Genomic DNA, 12,326 nt, shown 5'->3' with positions numbered 1-12,326 from the left:
ATTATGTATGAAGAATGGTAGGAATGACAAGATAATGGGATTATGGAATTGTAGGCAAAACAGTATCACACACACACACACACAGCATAGTTATGGCAGAGTAAAAATGTCTTATTTTGGGGACTCCTGAACAAAGCTATTTGTGGATGAAGTCTGGCATGGATCCAAGTGGGAGGTGCGTGAGACTAGAGGAGGTAGAAAAGGTAAACAGAAGGAGGAGTTTTGCCAAAGTTGAGGATCTATTTTGTGAGTCTTTTGGAACTATATTTAAGAGTTTTGTTTTGTTTTTTAATTTTTTTTTAGTTGTAGATGAACATAATATTTATTTATTTATTTTTATGCGGTGCTGAGGATTAAACCCAGTGCCTCATGCATGTTAGGCAATCTCTCTACCACTAAGCCACAACCCTGGCCCCGAGAGTTTGGGTTTTAATTGTCAGATGGTTTTTAATCTGAAAAGTCTCTCTTCTGCACAATAGTCATTCCAGATATACACCTTAATTATAATATTTTACACAACCAGTTTCATTTTGTAATGGAGTAGCATTTGTCTTGTTCCCTTGCACTGAGTAACTTGGACAAATTACATAAACTCTTTAACTCTGTTTCCTTACATGTGAAAGGAGAAAAATACCATATTTCTCTGGGTGTTATAGAAAAATGAGATAAAGTTATATGAAAATACCTAGCATAAATTCTTGGTACATAAATAGTTAGTTAGTTTTGACTATTGTTGATATTCCTAGCTTCCATCATAGAGTAAAATAGTGTTGAATGCTTATCTTTATGTTCTACAGTGGTCCCTCTGGTTAAGGGTATTAAATTGGAGATGAAAGGCATGAAAACCATTGTAGTTTCTTATAGTCATCTTAGGTAAGATGATGCTGTTGGCTGAGTTAGTGATGGTGAGGACAAAAAGGAAGAGTTGAATGAGAGGCAAAGAATCTGATTAGTTCCAAATTGTGAATTCCCCAATTTATGGATTTTTATTGACTATGTTGTGGAATTGATTGTATTTTAATACTACTTAAAGAATCACTGTTTAATTTCATTAGTCTCCAAGTATATCATAAACTGAATTATATCTGAAAATGCTTTTCATAGATGGCTAATCATTTGTAGTGCAGGCTGGTTATCCCTAATCTGAAAATTCAAAATCTGAAAAATTTTGAGCAGTGACACAATGCTCAAAAGTTTCAGATTGCAGCCAGTTACAGTGGTACATCCCTGTTATCCTACTGGCTTGGGAAGCTGAGGCAGGTGAATTGTGAGTTCAAAGACAGCCTCAGCAACTTAGCAATGCCCTGAGCAACTCAGCAAGACCTTGTCTCTAAATGAATTATTAAAAAGGGATGGGGATGTGGGTCAGTTGTTAAGTGCCCCCCTGGGTTCAGACCCTTGTACCAAAAAAAAAAAAAAAAAAAAGTTTTGAGATATCAGATTAGGGACACTTAGCAGATAAATTTTGTGCATATTTTCTATATCCAAAATACTCTGAAATCTGAAACATTTCTGGTCCTAAGGATTTTGGATAAGGGACATTCAACCTGTACATTATTCTTGAAAAGCTTTAGTCAGTGAAAGTGAATTCTAGTTCTTTTCTAACCTTGTCTTAATTGTCTTTTAAATCTTGTGATTATGATCAAGGTTGCACTCTGGCCTTTGTTGGATCAATTTAAACTTTGCAGACTCTGTATCACCTTAAAAAATGTACATTCTTTTATTTCTCTATAGATAACATGGTTAGAAGGCCATTCCTTGGCACAGACAGTATTTACGTGCCTTTATATTCATAATCCAGACTTTATAGAAGATCCTGCCATGAAAGCTTTTGCTCTGGGAATCTTGAAAATCTGTGACATTGCAAGGGAAAAAGTAAATAAAGCTGCTGTTTTTGAAGAGGTAAGAGTTTGTATTATTAAAATTCTTAAAGCACTTAGATTTCATTCTCTATATATTTAAATTATTTTATTATGAATATTTTTGCCCACCTATATGGTTATGAATGGTATTTTAAAACATTGCTATTGCTGGATGTGGTGGTTTAATGCTTATAGTCACAGCTACTCATGAGGCTAAAATGGGAGGATTGCTTGAGCCCAGAGAGTTCAAGACCAGCTTGAGCAACAGCTAAACGCTGTTATAGGAACTTAGATTTTTTTTTAAAGGGTTTTTATCTTATTATATTTCCTCTATCAATACCATTCATTGAGCATCTGTTGTATATAAAACAGCATTCCTGGGTTTTTTTGTTTGTTTTTGTTGGTACCATGGATTGAACAAACTGGGGGCATTTAACCCCTGAGCCACATCCCCAGACGTTTTTTATTTTTTATTTTGAGATAGGGTATCACTAAGTTGCTCAGGGCTGATCTAAGTTTCTGAGGCTGGCCTCTAGTTTGTGATCTTCCTGTCTCAGCATTTTGTAATCCCAAACCACAGGAATTACAGGTGTGTGCCACCATGCCCAGCTTGAGTAGTATTCTTCATATTGTGGATATTCACACAGAAAGTAGAAGAGATAGCCCCTGCTCTCAAGACTTTTACAGCAAAAAAGGCTGGCTGTACTCTCTCAGTCTTTGGATAAGAAGCAGCTAAGAAAAATAAGAGTATGAAGAATATTTTAGATTATAGACATTTTCTTCAAGTTTGTTCTGAGTAGTCACTGAAGGAAGTATTGTGAATTTTGGGCAATTTTTTTTCTCCTTATAAAAAACAAGGCTTCACATACTGATAATTGTAAGGGAAAATGTGATCCCATTTGAAATTATTGATATTTATTTTTGTTGAATGCTTTTATTTGTTGAATTAAATTCCTTTTTAATGCTGTTACTGATCCAAAATAAGTACCTTAGGCTCCAACAGTGATTCAGTATACAATGTGTAAAACTTACCCAAATTTATATTACATATGTGGGAATAGTTAAATATATATCGTCTACATTTGAATGTATGGGTTGTGAGTTGTTTGGAACACCGTTTTTGAACCATCATTGGTTGTTTAGTTAAATACTTGTACTGATGTATCATTATGGAAGATCTTATCTATTTAGTTGGAATTTAAAAAAAGATCAGATTGAGTTAATACTTAAGAAGAGAAATACAAATTTAAAAATATATATTTGTATTCTCAAGGGATACCTGAAAGGACATCAATCAGTGGGTCAGAAAATTGATTGAATAAATATTCCTGGAATAGTGGGTTAGCACTCTTGAAAATCTTTATCTTCATTTTACATCAAGGTAAATTTCAGAAAGATGAAGTATTTTAACTATAAAAAACATTTTTAAGCCAGGTGCAATGGCACACGCCTATAATCCCAGTGCCTTCGGAGGCTGAGGCAGGAGGATTGCTCGTTCAAAACCAGCCTCAGCAAATTATTGAGGCCTTAAGAAACTCAGCAAAACCCCTGACTCTAAAATGCAAAAAGGGGCTGAGGATGTGGCTCAGTGGTTGAGTGCCCCTGAGTTCAATCCCCAGTACACATGCGCACAAAAAAATTTTAAATCAGGAAGAGATAGTGGCAGAAAATAAAATATCCTTTAGCATAAAATGTTTAATCTTGCCTAACAAGTGCAAGTTAAAACTGAGGTACCTGGGCTGGGGATGTGGCTCAAGCGGTTGTCCGCTTGCCTGGCATGCACGGGGCACTGGGTTTGATCCTCAGCACGACATAAAAAATAAAAAATAAAGATGTTGTGTCTACCAAAAACTAAAAAATAAATATTAAAAAATTCTCTCTCTTTAAAAAAACAACAACTGAGATACCATTTTTTATACATCACTGACCAATATTAGAAATTTTCTATAATACATAGGTTAATGAGGATGGGAAAACAGGCACTCACATGCTGTGGGTGTGTCGTGTGTAGGAATGATAGGGTCAGTCATTATTTTCCCTCCTTTTTAATCCTAAAGAACATTATTTGTAAATAATTTCAAATTAATAGTAGTTTAAGTAATGACCTGAAAAACACTATATATTCCTTATATAGCCGCTAATAAATATGTTGTCTCTTTGATTTTTTTCACTTTTTCTCTTACGTATCTTATATATATGTATTTATTTGTGTGCTTTCCCCCTCCTGAACTGTTGGAGAGTAAGTTGCACATACTACCTCTTTCCCCCAAACATCTCATTGTGCATCAAGCCTCCAAAAATCTGTAATAATACTACTGAGTGCTGTGGTGCTTATCTATAATCCCAGCTACTTGGAGGCTGAGGCAGGATTGCAGATTTGAGGCCACTTTGGGCAATTTAGTGAGATCCTGTATAAAAACAAAAAAATGAAAAAGGGTGGGAAAGCAGCTCAACAGTACTTGCCTAGCATGTATGTATAAGGCTCTAGGGTTCAATCTCAGTACCATGAAACAGCGAGAAAGAGAGAAATATTTATAGTATTCAGATTCTGTGTCTGCCACCTAATCAGTTCTTCTTAGTAATTTGCCCTATAGTATAAAATTGAGTCTGAAATTATATCCTGCATTTAATGCATACCTGTTTAGTACTCTTCAGTATCTACAGATCCTCAGCTTTTCTTTGTGTCTAATGGTGTGGATATTTTTGAGGGACACAGCCTTCCTCTGCTTCCTCTCTTTTTTAGGGGATGGTGGTGTAGGGATTGAACCCAGGGGTACCGAACCACTGACCCACATCCCCAGCTCTTTTTTTTTATATTTTATTCAGAGACATGGTTTTGCTAAGTTGCTTAGGGCCTGGCTCAATTGTTGAGGCTAGCTTTGAACTCTCAATCCATCTGCCTTAGCCTCCTGAGCTGCTGGAATTACAGGTGTACGCCAACACGCCCGGCTGTTTTCCCTCTTTTTAATAGAATGCACTTTGGATGGAATTTGTGTGCTCTTTCCTCATGACTAGATTTAGATTATGTAATTATGGTTGGAACAAAAGTGATGTCCTATATTTCTCAGGGTATCATATGGAGGCATAGAGTGTCCAACATTCCGTTCCTGGTGGTAGTCCTTTTGATCACTCAAGATGTTGTCCATTACTATATGATTACTGTTTTTCCCTTCTCTTGGAGCAATCTGTTGGGAAACACTGTAAGATCATAAAAATATCTTGCTCATTAAAGTCTCTCCCCCTAGATAAAGCATTTGTTCATGATACTTTTCTGAACTGATCTTAACTGTGATGGTTGAAAAATGAGGATTTTTCTAACTCTGGTATTCCTTTCATATATATCAGTTGACAGTTTTCATTGTAAGCAAGACATGAACTTTTTGAATGTGTTAAATGATATAACTTTTTTGGGCTGGAGATGTGGCTCAAGCGGTAACGTGCTCACCTGGCATGCGCGTGGCACTGGGTTCGATCCTCAGCACCACATAAAAATAAAGAGTTGTGTCCACCGAAAACTGAAAAATAAATATTAAAAAAATTTTCTCTCTCTCATCTCTCTTTAAAAAAAATCTTATAACTTTAAAAGAGCAATATAGCAATATCATAAGTTAAAATGCACATATTTGACTCAGCAGTTTTCCTTCTAACACTTTATCCTGAAAATATCTGTACAAGGGTATTAATTATAGTGTTGCTTATAATAACTAAAATCTGAAAACTACCTCTATCCATCAATAAAAGACTCAAATAAAAGATGCTACAATAGTGGTAGAGTGCTTACTTAGCACATGCAAGGCCTTTGGTTTGATCCCCAGCACTGCAAACAAAACAAAACAAAAAAAACCTAACTGCATATCATTGAGTAAATGCTGCCTCTTAAGAGGAAGTAGATTTGTATGTACAGGTAAGATTAGATCTCCAAAATAAGAAAAATCAGGTGTAGAAAAGCATATCTACCTTGCTACTATTTTTGTTTTTTTGAAAAAAAACAAGGAGATAGTTCAATCTTCATACACAAGAGATAATGGGTACTGAGGGTTGGGGTATATTCCTATTTGTACTAAATATATCAGTAAGAGTTTTAGTAATAAAGTTTTTATTTTTTTACTTTTTAAAAATAAATTTCTTAATACTAGAAGAAATTGTAATTGGTATTCTGTATGTATTATGAATGAAGGACATAAACATGGGAGAAAATTTAACCTTAGCATAATTCAGGAAATACAAATTAAAATAATTGGTAGTTCACTTTTCATCTATAAAATTTTTTATATGAGAACATTAATGTTGGAAAGGATGTGGGGATGCATTAATATAGCTGTTTTGGAAAGGAACTTAACAGTATGTTTACCAAAAGTCATGAACGTGTTAATGACCCTTAAACTACCTACTTCACCTCTCGAACTCAGCCTGAGCCAGGTGTGGTGGCATATGCCAGTAATCTCAGCAACTCATATGTCTGAGGCAAGAGAATTGCCAAATTCTAGGCCAGCTTCAGCAGTTTAGTGAGATCTCCTTCAAGATATAAAAAAATAAATAAATAAAAAGGTCTGGGGATATAGCTTTACGGTGAGAGTGCCCCTTTACCTTCAGTTCCCAATACCAAAAAAACAAAAAAAAACCACTCAGGCTGAAAGAAAGAATTAGATGTATGGACACTTTGTGCCTAAAATATATTAGTTTTTAGTAGTAAATAGTTAAAATCAATCAAAGTGCTATTGTTGAGGTTGTGGTTGAAATAAGTTATGGATAACTTATTACATATAGTTTATTATACATGTAGAATATATAACTTTTAGTTGACATTAAAAGATTTAAAAAACAACACTCAGTGTGACCAACTTTGTAAAATAAAACTGGAAAGAAATATAACCAAAAGTTAGCCCCTGGGCTGGAAAAATTTTATTTTTCCTGTTTTGCTAAACTTTCATATTTTCAGATTTTTTTTCTTAATTTTATAATTAGAAAAAAAAGTGATTGCCTGGCAAAAGTCCTTATGACATCTGATAAAATAATTTACTTAACTGATCTTATTTAATCATTCTTGAATCATTATTTATTATTTAGGAATGATTTAATGAATAATGAGCAAATTATTCATTTGCTTGAAATGTATGCTTCTGAAGTTCCTTGTTGCTGCTATATCTTGTTCTTGGATGTGTCTTCTAAACTGGAGACATTTTTCTTAGTACCTTAAGTCACATGTGCAAAATGGGAACCACAGTTCCCCTATGAAACCACTTATCTTCTTGTGTTCTGTGTTTTGCAAAATGAAATTGGTACAGTTATCTTAGATTACTTATTTTCTCTTTACCCCTTAAATACAGATTCCTTTGTTTTGACTGGAAAATATCTTTACCCTGTTTTTTTCTTTGCTTTCATTTTCCCTTGTAACCGGCTTCAGGTTTTAGATTCTGTGAAAATTTCTGAACTCTTCTCTCTGATCCAGTCTTTTCTTTCAGATCCATTCTCTACCTGCCCACCAATTATCTTCCAAAAATCAAGCTATACCATAGTTTGGTTATTTAAAAAATTTTGCATGTGTATGTATGTGTGTGTGTTTGTTTATTGGTGTCAGGGATGGAAACCAGGGGGGCTTACCACTGAAGTACATCCCAAGTCTTTTTATTTTAAGATAGGGTCTTGCTAAGTTGCCAAGGGTTCCCCACCTTACTGGGAGGCTGGCCTTGAACTTGAGATCCTCCAGCCTGAGCCCCCAGAGATTACAGGTGTGTGCCACTACACCCTATTTTAATATATGTTAAATTAAAAATAAAGTATATGTTTTAATTAAAAATAAAAAAAATTTCTGTGTATTTTAAAAAGTGAAATAGCTCATAAGATTTATAAAGAAAAATATTCTCTGATCTTTCTTTATCATTTCATAATAGTAATTCTTTTAGCTTTTTAAAAAAATATTTCCATGTTTCTGAATAAGTTTATATTCTTATTGGGTTTGAGGGTTTCATAATTTTAGGTATGCTGTATCAGGATTTAGCATTTACAGATAATTCCTTTGCCCCAAATATTAATTCAGCTTTTGGGTAAATTATTATTTAGCGATAAAGGTATTATGATTATTGATGGTGGACTGGTCAAAGTAGTCCATACTTACACTTCCTTTTTTTCTACAAACTTTTGTTTTTCTTGGAGATCATAGTGTCTCTTTTTTGTGTTTTTTTTTTATGTTCTTTTATATAATTTTGCCCCTCTTATTGTAAAATATATCAGGTAATCTGACAGTGTTATACATATTGCATACATAAGAAATGCCCCTTTTAGAGTCAGTTGCTTTCCTAGGCCCACTGTATAGCCATCATTCTGTCTTTTCTTTTGTTCTCCTGGGAATTCTATTTCTTACTCTTTTTTGTTAGATCTGTTGTTACCTCGATCTTGTGATCTTCTTTTTAGTTTTATTTGTTTATTGTGGTATTGGGGATTGAATCTGGATACTCTACTACTGAGCTATATCCACAGCTGACAGAGTCTTGCTAGGTTGCCAAGGCTGTTCTTGAACTTGAGATTCTCCTTTTTGAGCCTCTTTAGTCATGTTATGGCAAGATTGCAATAAGTCATAGAGTCAATCTTTTTTTTTTTTTTTAAAGAGAGAATTTTTTAATATTTGGTTTTTAGTTTTCAGCGGACACAACATCTTTGTTTGTATGTGGTGCTGAAGACCGAACCCGGGCCGCACGCATGCCATGCGAGTGCGCTACCACTTGAGCCACATCCCAGCCCCAGAGTCAATCTTAAAGCAGGAGATGGAACCATTTTTATTCATCAGCTGGTGGTCCAGAATCACCAGCTGGAGGACCAAGGGGCAGGTTGCAAGTCTACACCCTTCTACCCCCTGCAAGGGTTAGAGTACACCTTTAATAGTATAAAAAACTACATTAATCATAAGTGCCTGTTGTTATGACTCAAAACCATAAACAACATCTAAAATCATAAGCAGAAGGGGAAGTGGGTCATAATGACCATAGTTGAGTACAAGTTAAACAATGGTTACTAGACAGAGAATGTATGGACAGTCATTCTCTGACAGGGTACATTGTCCAAGAAAAATGGGAACCAAAATGAACAATTTTACGTTGTATGAGAAGAACAAAAACGTTTGTGTTTATAAGCAGGGTGTGCTAACCAGGATCAGGATGGCAGAGGCAGAGTTTTCTCGTAGGAGAAGCATTTCTTACATGACATGGAGTCTCAGAGTAAAGTGGAGTCATTGCCCGTATAACTTGGCCCATAACAGTCACTGGGATTACAGGTGTGCACCACCATGACTAGCATTCTTAGTTTATTACTTTGCTTATTGGAATATCTCTGGTTCCTTAGAGGGAGAGAGTGAAATTTTTTGAGGCCATATATGTATAAGAAATATTTTCCCCCACACTCACACTTGTTTGGTTATAATAGATTTCTAGATTGGAAAATAATTTTCCTCAGAATTTAGATGGCATTCCACCACTGCCTTGTAATTACAGTGATATGATACCATCCTAATTTTTTTTATGTGACCATGGTTTCTTAGAATTTCCCTTTTTAATGACATGATGATCTCAGTGTTAAGTATCACTTCCTGGGACTATCTCCTTTAGATTTCTTGTCTTCTGACTCCTATAATACTTATATCTTTACCTGGACTTCAACTTAACATTTGTTTTACCAACTTTTCACTGCAGTTAACCTCTTGTCCTTTTCAAATTTCAATGCCACTTCCTTCATTATAATAAGTCCCTTGCATATACTTTCAGTTTCCTTTCTCTCTTAACTTACCTCAGTGCTAGTTATATCCAACCTTTTTATGCTCTTCCCTTAAACTGTACATGTTACTGTGACTGGAGAAAAACACATTCACACTAGTAGTCCTATTTTTCTGTTTATGACCATTAACCTCATTTTTCCCCCCCACTATTCCCTTGAGCTATATCTCCAACCGTTTTTTGAGACAGGGTCTTTCTAAGTTGTAGAGGCTGGCCTCTAAATTAAATACTCCTTCCTGACTCAGCCTCCTGAGTTGCTGGGATTATAGGTGTGCACCAACATACTGAGCCATGACCACCAACTTCCTGTGGGTCCTGAGTGCTACCTAGCAATTATTATATTTCCCTAGCAATTATTATATTTCCCTAGTTCTTTTACTCCTCTTTGCCTCAGAATTTTAGCACTTCTTCTGTCCTTACTTTAGGCACATGACCTACTTCTCTGTTTTACTGCATAATTAGCAGCATACCTACCTGCATATGGGCCTCATATTCTGCTGTTCTTTTGTTATGTAGATCTACCTTCTGTACTATAGTAAGTGTGAACCCTTCTGTTTGTACATTGATTCCATACCCTGTTGTATATTCAAAGGTATATAGCAATTTTCTAGCAATTTTCTCCTCATAATGAATCTGCTCCTCTACTGGATCATTCACATTAGTACCTAAACATGATTTATGATTCTCAGTCTTAAAACTGTCATTTCTTGGCATAACATTGTCTTTCATCTTCTCTCCATACCCCAGTTTTCTTTTCAACCAGTTTTTTAAAAGAGGTGTCCAAACCCACTGTCTTGTGTTCTCTCATCTTTTTCTCTGCCCCAGTCAGGCTTTGAACCTTTATTTCATCAAAATTGTATCCTCATGATCATCATAAACCTCAGTGTTGCTAAACTGGTTAAGGTTTGGTTTTAAGCTTGAACATCAGCACATTTTATCATAGTTGTCATTCCATCCTCAAGACAAATTCTTGGCTTAGTTTTTATGATGCCTGCTTTGACTGGTTTCTTACGTCACTGGTGGATCTTGTCATCTCATTCTCTAAATTAGCATTATACAATCAGGATATAATATAAGCCATGTACATAATTTAAGATTCTAGTAGCCACAAGTAAATTAATTTTAATTGCTTATTTAAGTGTGTGTGTGTGTGTAAACTGTTTTAATTTAAAACACACATAATCATTGCCACTGCATTAGCGTATATTCACAAGTATTCTAGGCATCCTAATCTTGCACCAAGGGTAGGTTAATAATAAATAATTTTAAAGTAAAACTGGCACAATTAAAAAATGAAAGATTCACATAATGATTGTGCCCTGCTTTTTTACAAAAAAATTTATATGACAAAATCTGCCATTATTATGTATTCAAATATGGCATTAGTAAATGTTTAATATTTTAAGAAAAGTTGAATTAAAATATTAATGATAACAGTATTTACTACTTACCATAATATTAATGTTTTGCATTCTTCTCTTTTTAACTAAGTATTTGGTATGTGCTTTATACTTATAGCACATCTCAGTTTGAACTGGCTACATTTCAAGTGCTCAGTCAAGTAGCTCAGGGGCTGCCATATTGGACAACTTAGCTCTAAATGTTGATGTGGCTCAGGCCCAATTTTACACCTCTTTTCTATCTATACACACTCTCTTGGTGATGTCATACGGTTTCATATCTGTCTCCTAATGAAGCCCAAATTTGTATCTGTGACCTAGACCTGTTCCTTGAACCTTGTACTTATATGTGCTACTGCCTAATCTTACATCTCCACTTGTAAATCTATTTCAAATTCAACATTTCCAAACTGAGCTGGTGCTAATTTTCCCCTTGCTTCCAACAACTTCTTTTTGTAGCTCTTGATTTTAGCAAATGGAATGCATCCATTCTTTTGTGTAGATCTAAAACCTTGAAGTCATACTTATCTCTTATCTTTCTCCCAAACCCCACTTCTAAAACCATAGGAAGTTCTGTGAACCAAAAGTTAACAAACTGCAACCTGCAGGCTAACCTAGCCCACTGCCTATGTTTTCTGTGGCTCTTGAACTAAGAATGGTTTTTGTATTTTTAAATGGTTAGAGTTAATTGGTTATGTAAGTACCTGTGTAATATCCTTAATTTTGCTACTGGACCAGCAAAGGATTAATATAATCTGGCCCTTTAAGAAAAAGATTCTCCACTGCTGAGCTATCTTGTCTATTTCTTCATTTAATAGTATTTGCCAAACATTGTGGCAGAAGCTGGGAAAAAAGTGTTGTATCTCTTTGCTGTGCAGGGTGAGAAAGGGAGGGAGTAAGCTTCTTGCTTGTTTATCCAGCTTCTACTTAGAGATCCACATTGCAAATTCCAGTATCCCTGATTCCTGAATGTTTTCTTCATCCTTTCTTTTCTCTGACATCTATTTTTTTTTTTTGCTTTTAAATCAGTTTTCTTTATCCATTTACTTTTCATTTTCCAAAAATTTCTTCATGTGTCTTGTCTGTTGTCTTTAAACTCTTTGCCCTTGAGGTTTAAATTTTTAATTCCTTTGCTGTCATTTTAGTATGATTTCAAGAGATACTAAGAATATCACATTTAGCTATAAGTTCAACAGTTGTTTTCTAGTTACTATGTGATAAAATTTAAAACCTTTATATTAACTCTATTGATTATATGGCCCCAACCTGGTTGCTCATCTTCTTCCCCTGGCATGTTGTAA

At 34.9% G+C, this 12,326-nt stretch overlaps 1 protein-coding gene across 5 annotated transcripts in view; it reads left to right on the top strand.

Moving 5' to 3' along the window:
* Naa35 (N-alpha-acetyltransferase 35, NatC auxiliary subunit) overlaps positions 1-12,326 on the top strand; it is a 92,146-nt gene that overhangs the window by 16,195 nt on the left and 63,625 nt on the right. For all 5 annotated transcript variants that reach the window (XM_040285605.2, XM_005337435.5, XM_005337433.4 and 2 more), the window contains exon 6: positions 1,735-1,902. In XM_040285605.2, the coding sequence (XP_040141539.1) occupies positions 1,735-1,902 (168 nt within the window). The remainder of the gene's footprint in view (positions 1-1,734; positions 1,903-12,326) is intronic.

The sequence above is a fragment of the Ictidomys tridecemlineatus genome, chromosome 4 (genome assembly GCF_052094955.1).
Source record: "Ictidomys tridecemlineatus isolate mIctTri1 chromosome 4, mIctTri1.hap1, whole genome shotgun sequence".
NCBI lineage: Eukaryota > Metazoa > Chordata > Mammalia > Rodentia > Sciuridae > Ictidomys > Ictidomys tridecemlineatus.
Note: the sequence above shows the minus strand (reverse complement) of the source record. Positions and strands in the feature narration are given on the sequence as shown.